The 22,651-nt window shown below is 54.2% G+C and overlaps 12 protein-coding genes across 12 annotated transcripts; 7 read left to right on the top strand and 5 right to left on the bottom strand.

The window, feature by feature from the left end:
* Window positions 1-160: 160 nt before the first annotated feature.
* Window positions 161-2,023, bottom strand: J7T54_004722 (uncharacterized protein; the record flags this gene model as incomplete). The annotated part of the gene is made up of 1 exon (XM_051503406.1): window positions 161-2,023. The coding sequence occupies one exon, from the start codon at window positions 2,021-2,023 to the stop codon at window positions 161-163; it is 1,863 nt and encodes a 620-aa protein (XP_051365032.1).
* Window positions 2,024-2,894: 871 nt separating this feature from the next.
* J7T54_004721 (ubiquinol-cytochrome c reductase subunit 8) lies at window positions 2,895-3,624 on the top strand (the record flags this gene model as incomplete). Its single annotated transcript, XM_051503405.1, has 4 exons — window positions 2,895-2,950; window positions 3,065-3,090; window positions 3,331-3,511; window positions 3,570-3,624. The coding sequence occupies 4 exons, from the start codon at window positions 2,895-2,897 to the stop codon at window positions 3,622-3,624; spliced, it is 318 nt and encodes a 105-aa protein (XP_051365031.1).
* Window positions 3,625-4,220: 596 nt separating this feature from the next.
* J7T54_004720 (putative H/ACA ribonucleoprotein complex subunit 2) lies at window positions 4,221-5,008 on the top strand (the record flags this gene model as incomplete). The annotated part of the gene is made up of 2 exons (XM_051503404.1): window positions 4,221-4,545; window positions 4,599-5,008. The coding sequence occupies 2 exons, from the start codon at window positions 4,221-4,223 to the stop codon at window positions 5,006-5,008; spliced, it is 735 nt and encodes a 244-aa protein (XP_051365030.1).
* Window positions 5,009-5,392: 384 nt separating this feature from the next.
* Window positions 5,393-5,932, bottom strand: J7T54_004719 (uncharacterized protein; the record flags this gene model as incomplete). The annotated part of the gene is made up of 2 exons (XM_051503403.1): window positions 5,393-5,832; window positions 5,920-5,932. The coding sequence occupies 2 exons, from the start codon at window positions 5,930-5,932 to the stop codon at window positions 5,393-5,395; spliced, it is 453 nt and encodes a 150-aa protein (XP_051365029.1).
* Window positions 5,933-7,067: 1,135 nt separating this feature from the next.
* On the bottom strand, window positions 7,068-8,399 carry J7T54_004718 (Nuclear envelope morphology protein-like protein; the record flags this gene model as incomplete). Its single annotated transcript, XM_051503402.1, has 1 exon — window positions 7,068-8,399. One exon carries the CDS (start codon window positions 8,397-8,399, stop codon window positions 7,068-7,070), a length of 1,332 nt encoding a protein of 443 aa, XP_051365028.1.
* Window positions 8,400-9,665: 1,266 nt separating this feature from the next.
* On the top strand, window positions 9,666-11,390 carry J7T54_004717 (uncharacterized protein; the record flags this gene model as incomplete). Its single annotated transcript, XM_051503401.1, has 3 exons — window positions 9,666-9,874; window positions 9,921-10,157; window positions 10,517-11,390. 3 exons carry the CDS (start codon window positions 9,666-9,668, stop codon window positions 11,388-11,390), a joined length of 1,320 nt encoding a protein of 439 aa, XP_051365027.1.
* A 118-nt stretch (window positions 11,391-11,508) lies between these two features.
* Window positions 11,509-13,240, bottom strand: J7T54_004716 (uncharacterized protein; the record flags this gene model as incomplete). Its single annotated transcript, XM_051503400.1, has 3 exons — window positions 11,509-12,321; window positions 12,386-12,612; window positions 12,664-13,240. 3 exons carry the CDS (start codon window positions 13,238-13,240, stop codon window positions 11,509-11,511), a joined length of 1,617 nt encoding a protein of 538 aa, XP_051365026.1.
* A 1,579-nt stretch (window positions 13,241-14,819) lies between these two features.
* J7T54_004715 (uncharacterized protein) lies at window positions 14,820-16,475 on the top strand (the record flags this gene model as incomplete). The annotated part of the gene is made up of 1 exon (XM_051503399.1): window positions 14,820-16,475. One exon carries the CDS (start codon window positions 14,820-14,822, stop codon window positions 16,473-16,475), a length of 1,656 nt encoding a protein of 551 aa, XP_051365025.1.
* Window positions 16,476-17,227: 752 nt separating this feature from the next.
* On the top strand, window positions 17,228-18,641 carry J7T54_004714 (translation initiation factor subunit beta-like protein; the record flags this gene model as incomplete). The annotated part of the gene is made up of 3 exons (XM_051503398.1): window positions 17,228-17,328; window positions 17,375-18,487; window positions 18,545-18,641. The coding sequence occupies 3 exons, from the start codon at window positions 17,228-17,230 to the stop codon at window positions 18,639-18,641; spliced, it is 1,311 nt and encodes a 436-aa protein (XP_051365024.1).
* Window positions 18,642-18,959: 318 nt separating this feature from the next.
* On the top strand, window positions 18,960-20,234 carry J7T54_004713 (uncharacterized protein; the record flags this gene model as incomplete). The annotated part of the gene is made up of 1 exon (XM_051503395.1): window positions 18,960-20,234. One exon carries the CDS (start codon window positions 18,960-18,962, stop codon window positions 20,232-20,234), a length of 1,275 nt encoding a protein of 424 aa, XP_051365023.1.
* Window positions 20,235-20,453: 219 nt separating this feature from the next.
* J7T54_004712 (uncharacterized protein) lies at window positions 20,454-21,205 on the bottom strand (the record flags this gene model as incomplete). The annotated part of the gene is made up of 2 exons (XM_051503394.1): window positions 20,454-20,827; window positions 20,893-21,205. The coding sequence occupies 2 exons, from the start codon at window positions 21,203-21,205 to the stop codon at window positions 20,454-20,456; spliced, it is 687 nt and encodes a 228-aa protein (XP_051365022.1).
* A 689-nt stretch (window positions 21,206-21,894) lies between these two features.
* J7T54_004711 (NADH-ubiquinone oxidoreductase) lies at window positions 21,895-22,598 on the top strand (the record flags this gene model as incomplete). The annotated part of the gene is made up of 3 exons (XM_051503393.1): window positions 21,895-21,948; window positions 22,025-22,524; window positions 22,574-22,598. 3 exons carry the CDS (start codon window positions 21,895-21,897, stop codon window positions 22,596-22,598), a joined length of 579 nt encoding a protein of 192 aa, XP_051365021.1.
* Between the last annotated feature and the right edge of the window lie 53 nt (window positions 22,599-22,651).

The raw sequence follows: 22,651 nt of genomic DNA, 5'->3' as shown, positions 1-22,651 counted from the left end.
AGGTCTAGGAAAAAGACCACATAATCACCAAGGAGGCAGGCATTTGCAGTTCTCAAATTGTGACTTCGTAGAATGGTCCGCTATGTATCGAACCCACCAAACGCCTGAAAACAACACCCACGGTAGGCTCCTAAGCCAACCCTATGCATAAACGAAGCTGTCAAGTCTCAGACTGGATCAGTTCACCTTCAACAACCTTCCAGCCCATCCGTTGCATCTTCTCCCACTCTTCCACGACCCGTAACTTCGCGAGGTCTCCGGCTGCCCTGGCGTCCTCGGCCGAATCGTGGCCTAGCATCTTCGGGCCGGTTTCTTGTTGTATTTGACGGTTCAGGTGGTAACTCATCAGATGCTTCAGACCCATCCGAGCAGGCAGTCCAGCTTTGTGAGGATACAGCAGAATAGTATCGACCAAGGCTGGATGAATTATACGCGTGGCGTTGAGATCATTCTCGAGTCCGTGGCCAACCAAGGGTGTTGACGGTGCGAGTAATGAGAAAAGAAGTGTTCGTGCCGCTTCAGGGGAGGAAACAATGGGCAGGACCTTCTTAGCAACCTGGCCATCTTCGCTACCCCAATCTTCAGACACTGCATGATCGGGTGCCGAGGGCGGAGGGTACGACTCGTTCCAGGGTGTTGCGCGGGCCATGTCATCTGGCCATACACCAGAGAAGCGACTGTTCAGATCCAATATCTCGCCGATCGGACGTACGAGCACGTCGAGGAGCACCTCTCCAGCTGGCCATGACACCGCGGTAAGGCGGATGAGCTCCAGACCATGGACGGTGTATCCCATTTCACAATCAAACGCCACAGCTCGGTCTGCAGGCGCAGACGGATTGGGGGGTGTCTCTCTGAAATTCATGACTGCGGCCAGCACGTTGGCCTTGCTCGCCTTGAAGACGTGGAAATCTTCCGTATGACAGCCTGCTGACTCGCCAACTTCCTCGGTACAGCACTTCCATCGCTTTTCCCTCCTTGATCGATCCCCCGGGTGCTTGAGGGGGACATATTGCTTGCCCCAGTGATATCTGCACATCCCGCCAGAGGTGAGTGCGCCGTCTTCGCCGCGGCGGCCTGGGAATACTTGAAAGCGTTGCTTGCATCGATCGCACTGCTCCCAGCCTTTTGCTGTTTCCTGCCCATCCTTGGCTTTCTGTATGTCTTCTGGCGCCGGTATGGAAGGCACATAGCCATGATTCGCTAGGTTTTGAATCGGTGTCAACAGGCGTCGCAGAATCTGGACCTCTAGAGCTGGGGGCAGTCCAGTCTCGATGTTTTTCGGTGCGCTGGCCCCGCCGCTGTCCTTGGGAGCTAGCTTTGCGATAGCTTGCTTGCGTTCATCCTTCCACTGTGCAGTATTCATACGCTTGTACTGCATCACCATGTTCTTCATGACGTTGGGGTATACAGAAGGTTTCTCCAGGGCAGTCTTCTCCTCGTCATCGAGCGATTTGAAGATTATATCTTGGTCTGAGAGCACAATTTCTTCTTCGCTGGCGGTGGCATCCTTCTTCAGCTCTTTGTTGAGGCGTGTGTATTCGGCATGTAGTAAACACAATAGTTTGGTGCGTGTTTCATGGCTGGCAGGGGAGCTTTTCAGAAGCCTAGGATTCAAAGTCTCAATCTTTCTTGGTTTAACGGGAGTCGAGTTTGAGGCTGCTTCTGCCCCAGCAGAGGCTTTGGCGAAAGAGCTCTCGGGTCCCTGATTTGCTTTGGAATCATTCGATGGCCTTTTCAGAGGCGGTGGTGACACTTGTTTCGTGGCCGTCCTCACGCTGCCTGTCAGGGCGTCTACGTCCGACGCTGGCTTGTGGTCTTTGTTTGCGGATGGTGCATCATCCACCTTCGCGCGTTTTCTTGGCGGTCCGGTGTCTTTCACTGCCTTGAATTGCTGTGCGTCATTGACTTGCGGAGTTTTGACATTTGGGGCTTTGATGTCCCTTTGATGGCCAAAGATGCATTTGAAAGCGGTGCAGCTATTGCCGGCTGGGCAGGGAATGTGCTTGAGATCGAGGCTCATTGTGGCGACTCTTCATTGTGGTCATACGATATAAATCAGCCTTTGAGAAGCATTGGGTGAGTTTGAGGAGTAGTCATGGGCGGAAAATCTTGCCTCTTGACTGACTTTCGTGGAAAAGGTAGAGGTGGCCGTCGCATGAGATGATGTGGATGAAGCTAGGCCCGGGCGCAGCTTTCATGAACGGAACAGGAATGAGCCAACGATGGAAAGCACCAAACAACCGAAGAGTGTGGACGAGTACGATGCTCGGAAGCGATTGAGAATTCTGAGTGAGTAATGCTTTCTATTATTTGGTAACCATCCGTCGATGTCTTTGTGCTCTTAGCTCGTGCAGAATCACAGGGCTGTTGCTGGAAATGCCATATACTTGCGAATCAAAGCCCAAGGGTGTACATATCACTCGCGAGCTGTTCATGAGACGAAACAAACGCATATCCTCGAGTAATCAATTGCATCAGTTTCTAGACCAAACTGCCAGTGATGCAACACGTATCAGCCAGAGAAGCCGCGAGGTCAATGTATAGGGTACGTAAAGTCTAGCTCTAGCTTAGACGTCTCTGAAACGTCTCTCTGGTCGCCGAAAATAGTTAAAACGGCGATAATTTGCTATAAATCTCTAGCCCATTCAATTCGGTGAAAGTTCCAACGGTAAAAGTTCCAATCGTAGAATAGGAACAGGAGTGTTATCGTTATGTTCGCTCCCAGTCCAGTGCACAGAAATCAGTGTCGTGCTATTGGCGAATGCGTCTGGCCACATGCGCGGCTAAAACCCGGCAAGCCCCGTTGCTTGATGTTTTCCACCGACCTCGCCCGAAATCCTCAACCTCGCATCCCGATATCCCTCCAACCCATACGACGGAAACCAGCCATCATGAGACCTACCCAGATCCTCCGTGGGGGCGGCGCGCCTGACCCCAAGACCGGACAGTGAGTTCTCCACCATCAGCTAGCGGAGCGCGGCGAGTGATCGAATGCGGCCTTTATACAGCCGGCAACGTTGCGCGACGCATCACTTGAGGGATAGATGTTAACAATCTGCAGCTACATTGGTGACTGGGGCTCCATTGGTGAGTGACCATAGATTACCTACGATTGCACGCCGAGCCGAGTCGACCGAATCCCAGCTGCGACGCGACAGGCCAGATGACCGTTATGACGTGGAAGAGTGAAGACGAAACTCAACCGATAACGATTGGTGCATTCTCGCTGAGCAGATGCGCTAGAAACCTCGCTTTTGTCTAGGAGCTCTGGGAGGGACCCGACGACATAGCTCGCGCTTGTTGACTGAGCAAATGCTGACCATATAGGTGGTGCCAACAAGCAGAAGGGCATTGTCCAGTGGGGTCTCTCTGCCAACCGCCAAAACCCCTTTGCTGGCGCAACATACGACGCTGTCTTCAACACATTCCGCCGCACCAAGTCCCAGATCTTCTACTGGCTCCCCGCCGCTTTTGCCGGCTACTATATCCTGAACTGGGCCACTGAGCGGTATGTTACCCTTTGGATCAAGCCTCATGGTTCCCAGGCGCTGACAGGATTAATGCAGCAACCACTATCTCAACTCCAAGGCCGGTCGCGCTGAGTTTGCGGACGAGGAATAGATGTTGTTCGACTATGGGATTTCATTGTCCTTGAAGCCTTTGTACAACTACTTAGATGGGGGCCGGATAAACTTCGTGCAATCAATCTCATTTGTGAAGAATTATTGCGATGCTTCGCACGCTGCCGTGGTTCGTGTGTATTTGAACAGCTTGTAATCGCCACCGACGGGTCGTTGGTGGCCAGTACGGTGATGCCACCAGGACAGACATTCTGAGACCCAGTCACACAATATGAAGTCAGCCTAACTGGTTGCGATTGAGCCCAAGCTTCATCATGCTATTCAAGAACACCCATGACTTGTACCAATACTCAATTTATCGCAAGTATGGCAACCTCTTTTCGAGGCAAGAGATGAGTTAGAAGAGCAGGCGAAAACGCTTCGACGGTCACGTGATCCGGCGGAGCCGGACGCCAACACCGAAAATTTCGGCCAGCGACTAAGGCCCCAGCAAAAAAAGTTGGCCGCCCAGAAAATCCAAAGTTCGACAAATACTACGACGACCGACGGACCCAGCATCACATTGTCAGCCTCGATCTTCCCCTGGCCATCCTCAAACCTCTGCGCATAGTCCAATTGGCCGTTCGATAATTCAAAATGGCCGCCGAAAAGCCCGAGAAGAAGGAGAAGAAGGACAAGAAGCGCAGCGATGAGTCGGGCGTGAGCAAGTCCAAAAAGGACAAGAAGGACAAGAAGGAAAAGAAGGAGAAGCTTGCCGCTGCCGCGGAAGATGAGCTCGAGCGCGACACAGCCGTCAAGGCCGCCGCCGTCGTGGTCAAGAAGGTCGCTGCCACGGAGGACGACTCTGACGTTGAGGTTGACGATGCTTCCTCTCTTCCGGTCGAGAGGACTGTCGTGCCCTTTGCGGTGCCATTGGCCGACGACAAGGGCACGAAGAAGGTTTTCAAGACCATCCGGAAATGTGAGACCCTGTCGATCGACCAGGAGCGATACTTTCCGTGCTAACAACAGTAGCTGCTAAGGCGAACACCCTCAAGCGTGGTGTAAAGGAAGTTGTGAAGACACTCCGCAAGTCACCCGCCGCCGGACCTGGCGTCACCTCTTTCCCCGGTATTGTCATCATCGCCGGCGATATCTCCCCCGCCGATGTCATCTCCCACCTTCCCGTCCTCTGCGAAGATCACAACGTTCCCTTCATCTTTGTCTCTTCGCGCGCAGAGTTGGGTGCGGCCGCCAAGACCAAGCGACCGACCAGTGTGGTCATGATCATGGAGAAGCGCGAGGGTGGCAAGAAGAAGAGCGACGAGAAGGAGGAGGATGGCGAGGAGTTTGGCGAGAGCTACTCTGCGCTGGTCAAGTACTTGCAGAAGGAGCTGAGCAAGCAGGCCTTCTGGTCCAAAGGCGACGGCAAGGCAGTGGCTTAGGATGTGAACTGAGTACGGGCTGACTGGTTTATTCGAACATCTGGATGTACATTACCAGAGGCTTACGGTCGTGGTCAAAGGCGTTACGGTGTTATTCAATAAGAATCAACTTGCTCACACATCTGTTACATCTGGCCAATTTGCGCTGGACGGAACTGAACTTCCAGACTCGGGAGCTTGTCTATCATTTTTCACTCGCAAACAATCACGTATGTCATGGTTTTGGTTGAATAGTACAATTATTCGCCAAAGACGATACATAGGTACAGCAAAGAACTCCACCACCTCGTAGTAACTATCAATCAAGAGCGTCCGTTCCGGCCATTTTCCATGCCTGTCCTGAACGCCACTTGATTATCCAGTCAAATTATTCCATGTGACCCTTTACTCGAAGGGGTTGGTGCGGGTCCCCCACCAGGAGAGGAAGACCGAGAGACCGACGGTCTCGAAGAGCTTGGCGAGGACGCTGACACCGACGGTGTCGAGGGGCCTCCTCTCGCTCAGGGCCTGGACGAGGAGACCGGGAGCAGCAGTGGCAGCGAAGATGAGACCACCGAGGTAGGTGGCGCCCTTGTATGAGAGAGTACCAGTAGCGTTGATGAGAGCGCCGACACCGTAGGCCTGGAGGGCCGAGCCGACAAGGGTGGTGCCCCAGGCGACGGCAGCAGAACTGGCCTCCTTGGAACGAACAAACTCCTCCTTAGTGTTGGCAGACTTGGCGCGCTGGTATGTGGCACCGAAGAGAGGAGAGAGAACGGCGAGCTCGACACCGTGGTTGAAGAAGGTGCCGAGGGCAATGGCCGAAGGCTTGACGGGGGGAAGGTCTGGGGTAAACGGGTCAGCTGGGGTGCCTCATGCATTTCGGTTGTCCCGCCCACATCACGAGAGGGACGAGGTCAATGGGAACTTACAGTGCAGGCTCATGATGGCGGTTTGTGTGTAGTGAGTCGATGAAATTGGGCAAGATTGATGGTATTGAAGAGTGCGTCAGATGAGTAGGATCAAAGTCGTGACGACAGTAGCAACAGCAGAGCTTGAACCTTTTGTACTGCTAGCTAGCTTAGCCCGAACGCAGCCAGACCCCCTCCACCGATCTCGATCGGGGTGAGTTTCACCCATTCTCTGTACCAAGTTGCCCGGGCAAGCTCCTGCTCCAGGTTCCAGAACCCAGCTGGTCGCACCTGTCGTCACTCATAGGCTGTGATGTCATCATTCTTGCGCTTGGGAGCGCTGCCGCATGCGGTTAGCCTCAGTCGCTAGATGATGTGCAAGCGCGGGATCAGAACCAAGAGGAATTATGATGGCCTCGATCATATTGCACATTCCCTCAAGAATCGTTTTCGTTGTTTTTTTGACGGCCGTGTCTGAAAGTAATTTTGGTACAAACAACATTACTTCGGACCTATTCAATTGAGCTTGCGCAGTCTACTGAGCCTGTCGCTGGTTGCAACAGCTTAACAGAACCGTCATCTTGACGCAGGAGCTTTACCTCCTCGACCTGGGGCCAGCCAATGGCAGTGCCCTGCAACCGGTTCTAGCCGTGTTCGAAAGCCGCGGTTGAAGCCGGTTTTTGCCCATACTAATTAGTACGTAGTTTCGTGGATCCTGGTGGTCATCATCAGATTTGGATGATGTCGACGGACCCGGTCTACCGAGTTTTGAGCGCTTGGTCACTGCATTAGCTGTATGAGAAACATTGCTGCGTCATATATTCAGGGGTAGCTTAATGTGGTTGGACCCTGAAAGGCTTAATTATTGCGGCACCTACAGGATTACAATTTACAGGCGAATGCAGAACGGCAGACGTCGCAATGGAGTTTGGCATTTTGGATATTCAATAGTGTGTCAAACCATGGATTATACGTACAGCAACAATGCAATTGGAGCGTCTTAAGCTCATGAATTCTGTCCCTCTTCTCCGCCCCTGAGAGCCAGAAGTGACCTCACATCATGAACGTATTGCAACCCCTCTAAAAGCGGTATCAGATGCATCAAGTGGTGGTCTGTGGGGTCATTGGTCCATCCCTGTATGGGAATTGCGTTGTCTGCAGAACGTTAGTCATGGCTCAGTACGCGATCTTGCATACGCACCCTCGTGGAATAAGTAGCTCAGCGGGCTATTGTCCAAGATCATTACAGAACTCAAGTCTGGCTCCACTGCGCTGAGGTCTTTGATGTAAGCACCTTGACGGTAGGTACAGTGCTGACGGTAGTATCTTGCTGAGAAGAACTTCTTCTCCGACTCGAGCCAGTCGATGACAGGATCCGCATATTCTTGGACGCTAGCCGTGAATATGACGAGGTTGAACCACTTGACGATGCGTCGCAAGAAATCATCGCAAAACGGGCGCTTGTTGACCCAATACAAGATCGGGTGAGGGCCAACTTGCGCGCCAGCGCCGAGAGAGGCAGGGTTGAGTCGCACCTCCACCATGTGGCCTGTGGCCATCCTCCCCCCTTTCGACATGCTATGGATCAAAGTCTCGTCAAGGTCAAGAATCAAGGTTTTCGTGGGTTTGCGCGGCGGCTCGAGATTCAGGTACGAGGCCTGCCGGCGCGGGATCAGAGGACGGGGAGGTGCAGGTGCTCGGGGGTACTTGGTCAACGCGGTGGTGGGAGACGTGGGTGATTTAAGATGCGCCGATAGCTCCTCCTGACCAAGCTCGCTTGATTTGGCTCGCGCCACGGCCGACTGGGTCTTTCTGTGCCTGCGCTTCTCCAGGGTTTCGTCATTATTGAGTTTGATTCGGATTGACTTCCGCGCCGGATTGATTTCTTCCACGTTCTCCGACTTGGATCGAGTGTGCCTTCGTGTTCGTGGTTGCAATTCATCGGATTCGGATTCGGACGAAACGGCAATCGAGGACGATCTAGAATGATCACGCCTGCGCTGCTGTGATCCGAGTGCATGAGAAGGAGAAAGGCGCCTGTCACTTTCAGATGCACCGTCTTCGTTGGCAATGGTCTTGGCTTTGGCCCCCTTTCGGATACCAAGTGCCTTCTTGAACTGGGTCCAAGGAGCAAAGTATCCAAGCTCATCGCAGAAGCAGGCGTACAAATACACGCCAGGAGAGGCCAGTGTTGCAAACACCCATCGGATGGACCCCAGGATACTTGACGCAAGGCTGCGCGGTAATGAGTGCCACCAGCGGGATCGCTTGTTCCCGACCGCAGTCTCGCTTAGCAAAGGTGTATCATCTGAAGCCTCATACTTCTCCTCGTACTGCGTCTCGTTTGAGGCTGCTGGGTACGATTCAACATCATCCTGCGAGGATGCGTCGACCTTGTCGCCCTGTTTCTCGTCTTCGGACGTTCCCAAGCCGAGGTGGCTCAAGCTGTTGGATCGAGATGGTGGCGCCACCCGCGTGGTGAGGATGTTGAGCGAATTCATTGTTCTATATGCGAGTGCGAGCCATCAGGGTTATAAATGTTGCGAACTCGAGGCCGAATCGAACGCCGAAGTCTGTTGCGGGAAACACGCAGTCGGTGCCGCGGCAGTCCGCGCCGCGCCCGGATAGGGAGAAAAACGAGCGTCGAGAAGGGCAATGGCCAAGTGCGACGAATCGCCAAACGCCCGCACAATTCGATGATGCTAGAAGAATAAGGGACTCGCTTAATCTGGACGTGGGGCGGGGAGGTGGGAGGCTCGCTTTGCTGAAAGGAAATGCGTCTCGAATCGTAGTCGCACGTAATATCACCGAATGCGTATATGCCCTCTGCTGGCGTGGACAATGCAGGCGAGGCGCGATTGGCTGAATTACTTGTCCTCGAGAGGGGGCATCAGAGGAGAATGCGCCGAGTTCAATGTCGCACGGCCGGATAGAGGGGAGCGCTGAGTCGCAGTGGAGTGACAGTGGGCGATGTGGGAGGGCTCGATGGGATGTTGGATTCGACGACGGATGACGGATGATGGATTCACGTGTTGACGTTGTTGGGTGACGCTGGGCCCGCTATTGGCCGACGTCGTGCCATCATTGGCAATGCTCTTCGCGTTACCCTAGGGCACGAGCAGATGTCGGCTCGGCTGGAGCTTGACGCGTACTACTATTGCTGGATCCGTGCTACAGTCAATTTCGAATGCCAGGCAAGACTTGTCGCGATGTCAACTTCAGTCGGGTTTCTTTATAACAGTCCAGACAATTTACCGCTGAGAACGCACTAAACTTGAAGATGATGAGCTTTGGCCTGCGGCAGCTGCGCTTGGTTGAGTGCTCAATGCTCCATGTCAGCTCCCAGGATTTCTATGCCGGCAGATAGCCCCCCTGCTAGGTTTGAACTCTTGAGTTTTACCACGAAATCTTGCTCTGTCTTTTACATGTTCCCCCAGCGCGGGACAGACATGACTCTTCAGGATGGCTTCACGATCTGCCCCAGGCGCGCGTGCGGTCAAGACTTGCACTGAGTGCAAGCAATCAAAAGTATCTTCACCACTCTCCTCCCACAATCAAAAGCGCCCATAGCCGTGGACTAATGTTCCGTAGTTGCGCTGCAATTACAAGGAAAAGTTCCCCAATCCATGCTCAAGATGTGATGGACGGAATCTCTTCTGCACAGTGGACGCTTCATTCAAGCGGACGCCTGCGCGAAAGTAAGTCTCGCTAACTTGGAAACTACCTCAATGAGCTTCGGCTGACAATACGTCAGGCGCCTAGAAGCCATGAACAAGGAGCTCCTCGAGCTCAGAAGCAAAACATCTGGGGCTGATTCCCCTGCCGTGCCGCGACAGCAATCCTCGGCAGCGGTCTCAGACTCGCCTGCCAACGTTGATCAAGTGGACGCCAAGGATGACTTCAATATCCGTGCGTCGACCATATCTTTAGAAGATATTCACTTGGGCACCGAGGTTGCAGTGGAGGCCTTCAAAATGTAGGACAAACGTTTTGACTTTGTCTCAGCGGCTGACGAAATCTAGCTTCGCCAACATTTTCCGTCCACAGCTTCCAATCATAGGATCAATATCGGTAGACGCCATGTTGCATGGGCAACCACTACTGTTCTGGACTGTCATAATCATCATTGGATCCCACCGGCCCGAAGCGCGCTTCGTGGATGTGAACATGCGATTCAAGGACGCATTCACCAGATATCTAAACCAGCAGATCATGGACGCTCCTCTGCCACTGTACAAGATACAAGCCATCGTGTTACTGTGCGAATGGCCGTTTGGCGTGAGCACACAGGCCAAAGATCCCACCTGGTTGTACAGTGGCGTAGCCATCCAGGCAGCACGGTTCATGAGCTTGGATCGTCAACAGACGGTCCCATCCTTGCGTAGCTTGGGAGTTGCTCCGGGCAACATATCGGCGAGGATCAACACATGGCTGGGATGCTTTTTTGTCACCACATCGTAAGTTTGAAGCCTTCTTTCGCGGAAGGGCGAGCTCAGATGTTGACGACGGACCAGGCTTAGCTACCACCTTGGGTTCCTGCCCCGATAGATGCTGAACTCGACATCAAAACCATAGAGGAGTTCCTCCAGCTCCAGAATGTACCGAATTTCTTTTCCAGCAGGGTAAGAATCCAGCTGGTCGTTGCCAAGTTCTCTGCGCTTTTGAACCGAGACACAGAAGAGTCCACCACAGCGTCGCTCATTCGACTGGTCGATGCGGAATTGAGTGCACTGAAGCCGCAAGGTACGCTCCACGATGATAAGGAAACACGGATCGAGCTCGATATCCTAGACGCGAAACTGCACATATACGCTTTGTTCTTCGCCAAAGCGTCGGAGGGAACGTCAAGACACATCATGTTGGCAACTGCCCTGTCAGCCGCCCAGCGGTTCATACACCTTGCGACGCTCTCGTGGAGGAGCACAGCCGGAGGCCTTTTCAATGCAGCGGCAGCACAACGCGAGCGCTGCTTACCGAAAAACCACTATCGTGGATTTGCATTCGCCACCATCATTCTCCTCAAGTTCTTTTACAGGCAACAGGACGTGGCACCCGAAGAGCGCCAAGGAGCCGCACGTCACATAGCCCTGGCGCAAGATCACTTCAGAGGATGCTCTATTGACCCGGAAGACGAGTACAGTCGGACTGCCAAAGTCTTCCAAGTCCTCGCCCAGAACTCAACCGGTGAAACGGGCGACAGCAAGCTACGCCTGACCCACAGAATGGGGGCGTCGATAGTCTACGATGCTGTCACGAACGCGAGCGAAGTGCGCGGCGCGGAGGTTAACATCCAGGAAGAGAAAATCTTGGAGCCGGTCTCGAATGAGATGCAGGCGACCACTGCGCTTCATGACTGGCAAGCACTTGACCTGACACAAATGGCACCGAGTCACTTTGGCATGAATTTGGATCTCCTGGACGGCTTTTGGAATGACCCATTCATGAGCATGGTGAACTTCGACACCAGCGACATGCACACCTTTTTATCATGAATGGTGCCTTGGACAGACTCTGTGGAACTTAAATATGAAACGATTCTCTCACACGGGCATTGAATACTCGGAATGGCATTGTCACCTATGCAAGCCTTGCGGGAAACAGCACCGCGATTCACCTCCCACTCACCAATCGCTTGAGCAATGCGGCGACACCCAAACTTCCGACTGCAGCCGCCACCCCAAGAACTGTCGTCCACTCACGTGTAGTGTTCACCACGGCCTTTGATGCTGCTGAATCCAAAGACACAAGATCCTCGAGGTCTTGTGGTAGCTTCAGTGTCGCCAAGCCGACATGCTCTTGGGAGCCGTGGACGTCATTCTCCATGAATCCTCCGGCGGCCTTTTTCATGCCCGAGCGAATTCTTGGTATGGTGACTTTGAAAGCTTTGGCTGGGCCGTAGAAGCCCATCCAGATGATGTCCTTCCTGCACACACCCAGTTCGCGAGCGACCGTTTCAGGTGTGAGGATGTTGGACTTCTTGACTGCCTCGTAGATTTGGGGCGTGAGAAACATGGCGTCGATGGTGATTTCGAAAGGTCCGGCGTTCTTGGATCGAAACACCCCACAGAGGTCGGACAAGTTGGCGGGGAGACATGTGCGAGGTGCTTCCTCGCCTGTCGCCCGAGGTTGGCTGTTGGTCGTTGGCTGTCGCAGAGTGTCACGAAGACGCGCGACGTCCCTCTGGAAGTCAAGACCGTTGATTGTAGGCCTTCCGTGACCGAAAGTTTGGACCGTCCTGCGAAGTTGCAAGGACCCTTCAATCTCAGGGGTATTGTCCAGGACAAGGTGTTCTTCTCCCAACTTAAGTTCAAGCAGATGATAAACCGAGAATTCCGCGCAGGGACCGGCCTCAATCTCCATTAATCCGCCAATACCGAAGCCGACATTGCCTGAAGTTGCTTTCTGTTTAGGATATGGTGCATGCTGTTGTCCCTATTAGCTTTCTCGCGTCGGTATTGCCGACGGACCGACCACCCGCAACACTCACAATTAATCCTATACGCGCCTTTGACGCGATGCTGCTGGCCAACTCTCGGGATGGTGCCAGCGCTTCTGCCACGACAAACAGCTCCCCAGGGCCGCCACGTTTATTCGTGTGGTCCCTTCCGTAGACGTGGAAGTCGAGATTCCAGTTGTCAGACAAGTGCACATGTTGCTGCTTGACGTAGGCTTTGACAGCCGGGAGGAGAGTGTCAATCTGCTCAATAAGACCATCTGTCACGTTTCAGCGCAACTTTTCATAGCATAAGGCCTTTGCGTACTTACAGTCTTTGATACTGCCCATGAAGAGTGAACGGTAGCCCACGAGCTTGCCGGCTTCTAACTTGAAGCAATAGGGCAGACCCTGCTCTCTCGAGCTCTTGAAAATGCTACCGCGCACTCTGACAGTTCTTTGATCGGGCAGTTCCTCATACACTGCTCCCAGCAGCTCCAGCGCACCACCAGGGCCTTTAAGGAAGTCGGTCCGCGTGTTCTCATACAGCGCATGGGCGGCGACAGTTTGCGCTGTACATCTGGACTCGAATGCCAGGGGTCGAACATCAAACACACCGTCTGCAAAGACACTTGCGATAGCGCCGTGCGATTTCGGTTGGGAGCATGCGCCGCCGCATTCCATAACCTTGCCCATGTGGGTAAAACCGCCCAGTCTGTGCTCGGACTTTTGTTCTGCTAGACCGGGGTGTTGGCGGTTCAATGCGAATTGAGCGTAGGCGACATAGGGCGCTGGATCGTAAGCTCGCCCACCGATGAGGATATCGAAGTCAGGGGTGGCTTGCATTGCGTCAAGGAAGACTTCCGGGCCGACCTGGGCAACGACACTCGTCGATTCTTCAATATCCATGACTGTGAGGGGGGGAACGCAGGGTCCACAGCCGGTAACTTGATTATCTTGTAGGCGCTGAGCGACAAGGCTCTTCTTGATGTTGGAACATATCGAGATAGTCTTGAAGTTATAATCTCTGCGGAAAGCTTGTTAATACTGGGACCAATTGCAACGGGTTTCAACATACTCATTTCCTCCACGTGAGCATATTTCTGTAAGTATATCCTCCATGAGCTGGACATGCTGATCTGTACCATCGCCTCCAGCCGAGGCGAATATCAACGGCACTCGGAACCGGTGAACGAGATCCAGCAATTTAGTCAAGTCTCGAACGTAAGCAGCGCGTGGACATCCCGTAGAACCCAATGCTAGCCTGTGTGGACCCGAGTCTGTTGATCCTGCATCAAGAATGATTGCGATCGGTATTCCGGTAGGGACGAGGTGAGCAAGCTGATACTCCGTTGGAGCTATATCGAAGCCATAGCCCATCATGCCAACAGGCGTGACAATGTGGCAGATAGGCACATCTTCTGCCTTCAATGAAGAACCCATCATACTTAGTAGAGAAAAGCAATGTGAAATTTGAAGTAGAATACAAGTTTGAATGGCACGCCTTTGCTGTCGAGGTACGAACGACGTACACAGAGGTAGGTCATTGGATCCTTATAAGTCGCTCCGTCTCCGGGACATTCGTCTGACTATAAGCGCAATTGGAATCACGAAACTCCGATTACAAGGGATAGGTCTGTCCGAGCATTTGGCCCAAAGCCCTATGACCTCGCGTGAGTTACCTGCGGCGAAGTTCGGCCAAGAAGCCGCATTTCGGGCCATGGTCGTCAATAATGAACAACAGGGGGTAGCAGGATGCTAGCAGCCATGATACTTGTACGTATGCAATATGTGACAAGCCCCCTCCTTCTAGAGAGACTAATTACAGCTTCATGCAGCGGCAGCGGCAGCGGTGTAGCATGTAGGTACCGCCTGGCCTAGTCTAGATTGGCCGATAAACAATTGCCCAGAGGTTGCACAATGTTAAAGCCGGACGTTGTCAAGACCAGGCATAATAATTACAACCGAACATTGTCAACACCATCCATGATTTTACAGTCGGATATTGTCAGGACCTTCCGGTTCAAGTAAGATCTCATCCTTGTGTCTCGAGACGTTCCCGACTCTACTGCGAGAAAGAAAGATTCAGACGCATATCGGACTCGGAGCATACGAAAGCACTCCGCTCCCCGCTCCCGGCTGCGAAGTGCGCTTCGTGCTATGATTCGTCGGTATGGGACTTACACGACGATCATAGCAACAAGAACACAAAGGGGCAGTTGTCTCTCCCCCAACAGCGCAGATCTCCCATGTAGGGCTACGTTAGTCTGGCTCGGCAATTCGTGACAAGGTTGGAGAGAGATCACCCTCGGTCGTCACGTCAGCAATGCGGGCCACTCTGACTGCTGCTTCTAAAGGGATGCATAAGGACTGGCCTGCGTGTATAAAGAACGGGACCGGAATGTGTCCAAGATTCCTTTAGCCAGCGTTATCAATTTGATTGTGTGCAAGATCATTGCATTGAAACTAGAGAAACAACACGACAAGTATGGCGCAATCCGACGACAGCCCCCTGGATGAGAATCAGGAAACTGAGAGAATCCAACCCATTCACTGCGACTCGAAGAATCTTCCCACATGCCCCATAAGCTGCCAAAGAAGCGCGTCACAGGATGAGGTAGATCCCGAGCAGAGACTCCCGCTGGGTAAAGCCATCAAGCTGTACCCGAAGGTTGCTCGATGGTGCCTGGTCATGACTCTTGCCATCATCAGCTGGGGCTACCAACTCGTCATCGTGGGCGCTATCGTCAGCGTGGACGCGTTCAAACGAGACTACGGCGAAACATTCGAAAGGCGGCAAATCATTCCCTCCATGTGGTTGTCCATGTGGTTTGGCTTGCCGCCAGCAGGGACAGCATGCGGTGCCATGGCTGCTGGATGGCTGGGTGATCGTTTCGGGCGCAAATGGACGCTTTTCACTGGCAGTGTTGTTTCTGCCGGGGCAGTCGTCATCATCTTCTTTTCGCACGTGGGCGGCGGTGCTGTGACGAAGAGGGCCATGTTCACTGGTGGCATTACCATACAGGGCTTTGCCGTCGGTCTGATCAAGACGACTTGCCTCACGTATGTATCCGAGAACGCGCCTACCTCCATCCGCGGCTCTGCCATGGCTCTCTTCCCAACATTCACTCTCGTGGGCCAGTTGATCGGATTTGTGGTGACGTATGTGACCAACGGTGTCCCGGGTCGGCGTGGCTATCTGGGTGCGTTGGGCTCGCAAGGCGTCCTGGCTCTCGCGCCCTTCATCATCTCCTTGACCATGCATGAATCGCCTGCGTGGCTGCTGCGCAAGGGCAAAACCGATCGGGCCTTGAGGAGCGCAACAAAGCTCTTTGCGCCAAAGATCAACCCATCTCTGGTCCTGAAAGGCTACCGCGACACGCTGGAAGAGGAGCGAGCCACAAAAGGAGGCTCCACCTTCATCGCCTGCTTCAAGGACACCAACATTCGACGAACATTCATCACCATCCTTGCCAACGTCTTCCCAGCTTTGTTCGGGCTCGATCTCCTCTCGAATGCGAACACATTTCTCGAGACCGTGGGGCTCGATTCCAGCACCGCGCTCCTTATGATGATCGCGGGGGTAGTGGCTGGCATCGGAGGCAATGCGGTTGGTATCTGGACGCTGTCAAGAGTCGGACGCAGACAGTCCACATTCTGGACGATGGGCGTGGCTGCTGCGTTCTGGTGCGGTGTTGGCGTGTGCGGCTTTTTCAGGGGCAAATTGACCATCGCACCCTACTTTGTTGCTGGCTTCATGGTTGCGACGATTGTCGTCTGTGGTATGGGTTGCTGGCCTGCCGGGTATGCGATCCTCGGCGAAACGCCATCTCTGCGCCTCCGGGCCAAGACGCAGGGTATAGGGAACGTGTCTGCGCAGGCGAGCTCAATTATCATGGCGGCGTCGTTGCCATATCTATATCAGGTGGATGCTGCGGACCTTGGAGCCTTCACGGGGTTCGTTTACTGCGGATTGTGCATAACTGGGGTGGCTGTGGGGTTCTTCTGCCTCCCAGAGATGAAGGGGCGCAGTGGCATCGAGATTGATCGCATGTTTGAATTAAGGCTTCCCACCCGGAAGTTCAGGGAATGGCGAGGGGCTCCAGGTAGACCTGATGGATGTGAGGACGGCATACTGAGGTGATGAATGAGGACTGAACGCAGGACAGCGAGGCCGTGAAGTCGTTGACAATGTAGAGTAAGGTAAGGTGGAAGCGCCCTATAACGGGGCTGGCCCCTGTGAAGAGTAACGCAGAAAATATAGGACAGCTTTGCGATTCAATCGTGATACCTTTCAAAAGTTGCTGGTTCCATGTCGGTTGGGTGAGGTGCTACGTACGTGTGTGTACTTCCTGGGATTCACATCATGCATCGCTTGGGCCCCTAAGCTGGATAACCCGATAATTTGCATCATCGATTGGTGGGGTTGACGACCTGCTGAAAGTGGCCTATCGCAGCAGCACACATCTCACGGCATGGCATTAATCTAGGTTCCTGGTGATTGAAATATATAATTTCTTTTTCGCAAGGACAAAGCCCTCCCATTCAGTTTCAACGTGGCTACCCCGATTGCTACTAGTCAACAGGATATTCGGAATTATGTGTCGTCTCAGGTCCCACGACAGTACCACCGGGACGCTACCCCCACCCACCCTGCGAAAACGGCCCACGGTTAGGGAAGGCGTTTTTGCAAAACAGCTTGACTGACTCACCAGCGGATCACACACGCTCCATTCCAACACCACCCAAGCCGAACCACGTTTACAGAGCACGCAGCCTGCCCATTGAATTGAGAGACAGTATTGGACTCGTCCATATTGCACACCGATCATAGCTTCTTAGCTGGACTAGCAGATTACAGACAACATCGACATATCATCAAACCCAGAGGCGCAGATGCCCTCCGCCGTACCGGGCTTTGCGCCCACCCTCGACTCGTACCTGCGGTCACTCAAAGGGCACGCGCATCTCGACCTCACCATACAGTCCCTCGTTGAGTATGAGAACCCACGTCATTTGCCGTTCATCCTCTAACAACCATAGCCTCCTGAAGCGTCGCCAGATCTCAGGTCCCGAAGACTGTGCCCTCGCCACCGCAAACTGCCTCCGCCAAGTAGTCGCAAAGTCGAAATGGACAGACGCCGACACCCTACTCGCGAATGTGTCCCGGGCAGGTAGCAAGCTCATGCGCGCCCGCCCCAACGAGCTTGTCATTGGCAACATTGTGCGGCGCGTGCTCGGGCTCATTCGCGATGAGGCCACCGAGGATAGAAACGACGGAGCGCCAAGCGAGACTCCCAGCGAGGGACAGATGACCCCAATTGGCGAAATGAGCCAAAGCTTTCATTCTTCAGCACCGCTCGAAGCCCCTCGAAGACCTGGGCCTGTGGGCGCCGCGAGCTCAGCCAACATACCACGCAGTTTGTCGATGCTCCTGTCCGCCAAGGATGTGGCGGACAACGAAGGCACAATCTCTCCGTTTGGTAACTCTGGCACGTCAACGCCATTGCACAAGACGACCAACAGCCAGGTTCACGCATTGCGGTCGGAGGTGATCAACGGAATACAGGAAATCATTGACGAGATGGGCCAGGTGGATGACCAGATTGCCGCGCACGCCGAGGTGCAGATTCGCCCCGGCGACCACATTCTCGTTTATCACCCATCTCCTACGGTGCAGCGCTTCATCCTCAGGGCCGCGCAGAAGCGCAAGTTTACCTTGTTGATCCACTGCATGCCCCAGCCGCGTGGTGCCACTGGGCATGACAAGTACAAAGCGCTCCGAGAGAAGCTCAAGAGCCAGGGCGTGCAAACAGTTGTGATGACAACAGGAGGCGGCATGTCGTACATGTCTCGCGTCAACAAGATGATTATAGGTGCGAGCGCCATCACTGCCAATGGCGGAGTAGTTAGCGAGAACTTTTCGACAATCGTCGCAGCAGCGGCCAAGCAGCATCGCGTCCCGATTGTCGTACTGGCCGGTGTTTACAAGCTCAGTCCAGAGTGTCCTTATACCCAGGAGACGGCCGTTGAATTCGCGGATCCCATGCAGCATGTGGATTTCTCGGATGGGAGCCTTGTGCACGCCGTCGAGGTCAAGGCAGGCTTGACTGCCTTCTTGCCTGCCAACCTGATCGACACGTACATTACGAACCTGTGAGTCATTTTGAATCTATCAGAGCGCATTTCAGGGCTAACCAGGTATCCATTCAGGGGCACACACACTTGGGAGCATCTATCAGGGTTGATCAGCGACCACTACGCCGAGGAAGACGTGAATCTGCACCTCAAGGCGCCTCAAGATGCTTGATGCTTCACATAAAAGAAAAAGAACGAAAAAAATACCAGAACCCAAAATCTAAACCATGGTGGCTGCATCCAAATCCGGTGGGGAGAAGATATTATCACGAAGCCACATGCATGCGGAGGACAGTGCAGCGACGCGGGAGGCTTGGCGCCCCTCCAACCAACGGTAGCCGGGTGATGTCATTTGCATAGCCTCACCAATACCCTATTCTCACCTCAACTATCTCGAGGCCCTGGACACTCATCGCCCAACATTGACTCGCTGCGCCGCTACATACAATAGACCTTATTTACACTGCTTGCTGGGCACAGATAGGAAGACATGAGCGGCTCCCGACACCCACCCCCTCCAGGGTCTGACGAACCGCCCCCACCATATGTCGAATCAAGCCCTCTCCACTCGAACGATATCCCTCTGCCATCCTCCCCAATACCCAACGCGCAGTCCACGAATATCCCGCCGTTATACCCACGGCCCCAACAGACGCCCGGATACCAACATCACGAGCAGCATCGACAGCCTCATGCTGCCGGTCAGTCCGATCAGACTACAACGCAAGCGTCGCAATCCCCACAGTCCTCGGCACAGTACTTTGCATCGCGCACTTCAACAGCCCGTCAACCGCTTCGCCATCCTCTACAAATCCGACCAAACAGTATTAGGGCTGAAATCCCCTACCCGCGCAATTGGGCACTCAACCACGATGTCTCCTTGCAAGATTGGACTACCTTTGTTGGCTTCCTCATACCGGATGACGCGGTCGTCCCGGATGCGAAACGACTGTCGCCCGAGCGAAAGGCCGCAATCGAAAGGGTGATTGGCGAATGGAACGATGGCTTCTTTGGGCCAAGAGGCGTGAATATCGTGCTAGACGAGGAAGGGAAGACGTGCGCAGACTCTGGCTTTGCTGATATGCCGACAATGGATTCAAACCACGCTGGGCCCAGGCCTGGTCCAAGCTCCACTGGACCTAGCCCCGCGGCCACAGGCTCACTCCATCACGCGCCCAGTGTAGGGGGTAGCTCCGGCTACCGCCCTCAGCATTCCTCCAGGGACCGCCTCATGGGGAAACTCAAGTCAAAAGCCTCCGAGAAGGACGTCTCCTTCGATCCACAGGGCATTCGTGTCGGCAGCAAGTTCTCTCTGAACGCCGGTGGTCTCAAGATTGGAAAATTCAAGATGGACCAGCAAGGCATGGAGTACGGCGGACGACCGATTGGGCCCACGGTCCCTCCGGGCTCAGCATACGGAAGAGGGAATGCGCATTCTGGATATCCCGGTGCGGGATACGGTCCACAGGGTTCTGGAGGCAGAGGTTATGAGTCTGCGAGGCCGGGTGGAAGGGGTTATGGGCCACCGCCAACGGGGTATCGGCCTCCTGAAATGCATGGGCATGGCAGGTTTGGACCATCCGTGGGACTCGATACGCCGAGTCCCGGATACGGTGCGCCGCCCCCTCCGAACGGTCACCAGGGCGGGCCGCCCTCGCCGGGAGGTATGGGTGGTTACTACATGCCGCCCTCAGGGCCGCCGCCAGGAACGCCGCCAGCTTATGCGGGACAGCAAACGGGGACGTTGCCGGCTTCGCAGCCTTGAGACGCAAAACGCAACCCCGGTGAAAATTCGGATTGTATGCGAACTTAGTGTGTTACTATCGAGAGATTGTCACCAGTATATAGAACCTTCCGTCACCATGATCAGGCCCATCGCTCGTCCGAGCCAACCTCTCCGTGACCAGCTCCTGGGTCTATGCGTTTTGTCTATGCCAACCGCCCGAAATGTATGCCATCGCATCTCATACATGTATGCCCTCCTTTATTTGCTATCGTCCTTCTCCACCAGGTCCCCTACGCCGAGAGCCGGCCGTTTCCCCAGCGCTATTTTGATCTGCTTCCCCTCAGCAGTCTGCCCCGGATCTTTGCCAACCTCGCCGACCGCATCGCCCTCGTCCTCGTGTTCCTTGTCCTCCTCCACGTCGCCGTTATTTTCGCCCGCCTCGATCTGCTTCTTAATCTCGTCCAGGTTTAGGCGCATGGAGAAGGCGTCCTCCTTGTCGGCGTAGTATTTCGACTCGACCTTTTCGTTTGTGAAGCCCAATGTGTTCTCGTAGAGATGTCGTGCAGCCACGTTGGAGACACGGACGTGCAGAGAGACATATTTCGCTTGGTATGTCTCTACCATGGCCAGTTCTGCCTGCCGTTAGTATGGTCTCACTACTCTTCTTGTAGGCTGAAAGACCCAGGACGCAACTAACGACTCTGGCGCATGAGCTTCTCGGCGATGCCTAGCTTGCGATGTGTTCTCATCACACTGAGACTGGTAATGTGACCGTGAGGCACTCCATCGCTGGGCTCCTCCTCCATCTTGGCCAGTACATAGCCGACAATCTTGGGGTAGTCATACGGCCCCTTCTTCGGGCGCGAGACGTCGACGGCGACAAACGAGAGCTGAGGCCACGAGAGGGAGTGGTAAAGGTAGTATTTGAGAAAGTAGTTTTCTGGAAGGTTTTCGAGATTGGCGTGCTGGATGAGCGGGAGGTCGGCGTTGGTGAGGAGGCGGATATCCATGATGACGGGTCGGCTGTGAGACTAGGAGGAGGTTAATTCTAGAAAGGCAGTCGCGCGCTCGTGCAGTGGTAGGAACTGGCGACTCCGCGGTTGGTTCTCAATTGAAGCTTTGAGATCGACCCCGGTCCCGCGGTGCTGGATGGAGGGGCACAGCTCGGTGCTGCTAGCCTGCTACGCAAATGAGTAATCATGTCGCATCTACGGGAGTGCGCTCAAACTAGCCTAATACGCTTTACGAGGACACTACAAAATTACAATAGCCTCGAATCCAGGCTCCAAATGGCTTTGGTCTCAGGTGCAGTCTGCCAATCCGGCTTATAGCAGCTGGGACAGAGTGTGCTAGGCCCTCACGCCCAAACACGATCGTGCCTTGACATCACGGCGCAAATGGTGCAGCCCACGCCATCGTGCTCTGCTCGTGGGAGAATTCCGAGTCCAAGTCCGGTGAATGCTTGATTATAGTCGCGAATAAATTTGCATCTCGCCCCGAGTAAACGAAAGATGAAGCGAGATTGGTCCAGTCCTATCCGTATGGCAAATGGGGGTGTTGTGATTGGTTCCCACAGACACCCGCGAGCCCGGTCAAACTCCGGCTAAACCACCGTCGCCGAATAGCATCATCCGTGCCAATTCGACCTCAACTTGAAGGGCGCCTTACGGAACCAGCCTCCATCGCGCATACAGTCAAAATGACGACGCCAATGGCCAACAAGGCCGCCGGGAGCCTGGTCTCCATCACCAAGGTCAGCTCATATGCCGATTTCTCGCCCGTGCCACGCCCAGTGGCACGCTCAAAACATCCGGCTAACAACATCGCAGAAGCACACGGTGCAGTCTTCCGGTCTGTGGGAAGCCTTTCGCCGTCTCTTTGCTATTGACCCCAATCGTTCCAATGGTGTCCCCCTCAACCCAACCTACCGAAACCCTCCGCCTGGCTCAAACGATCCCATTGCCTACGATGATCCCGTCACCGTACCGGCTGGCGACATCGCCGACAACCCATACTGGAAACGCGACAACCGCCGCTCCTATCCTGCCCTCAGCGTCGTGGGCCAGGGTGACGTTGTCGGACTGCTGAGTGTTGGCAGCGCCGCTCAACCCAAGGTTGAGCTCATCGGCGAGGCGGGCCAGAAGCAGCTTGTCGATGTGAAGGAGCAGGGGCAGACTGGCCTGGCGGCGTACGCGAAGAAGTCGCCGGGCGATATGGCCAAAGATATGTTCGTTGGCGGATTGCCACCCACACCGAGCGGCACGAGCTTGAACGGGACGCAGTGGGGAGTGTACAAATACGAGCTTACAGAGAGGTCGTATCCCGATGGGTATGTCTAATGTGTGGAAACGACATGAATACTGGCTAACATGACCTAGCTACCCCTGCCGCATCTTCAAGTAAGGCGGCGTTGAATATGTACATAAGCAGACAACGGAGGCATAGAGCTTATCGGC

The sequence above is a fragment of the Emericellopsis cladophorae genome (genome assembly GCF_022114955.1).
Source record: "Emericellopsis cladophorae strain MUM 19.33 chromosome Unknown NODE_5_length_938552_cov_118_678949, whole genome shotgun sequence".
Lineage (NCBI taxonomy): Eukaryota > Fungi > Ascomycota > Sordariomycetes > Hypocreales > Bionectriaceae > Emericellopsis > Emericellopsis cladophorae.
Note: the sequence above shows the minus strand (reverse complement) of the source record. Positions and strands in the feature narration are given on the sequence as shown.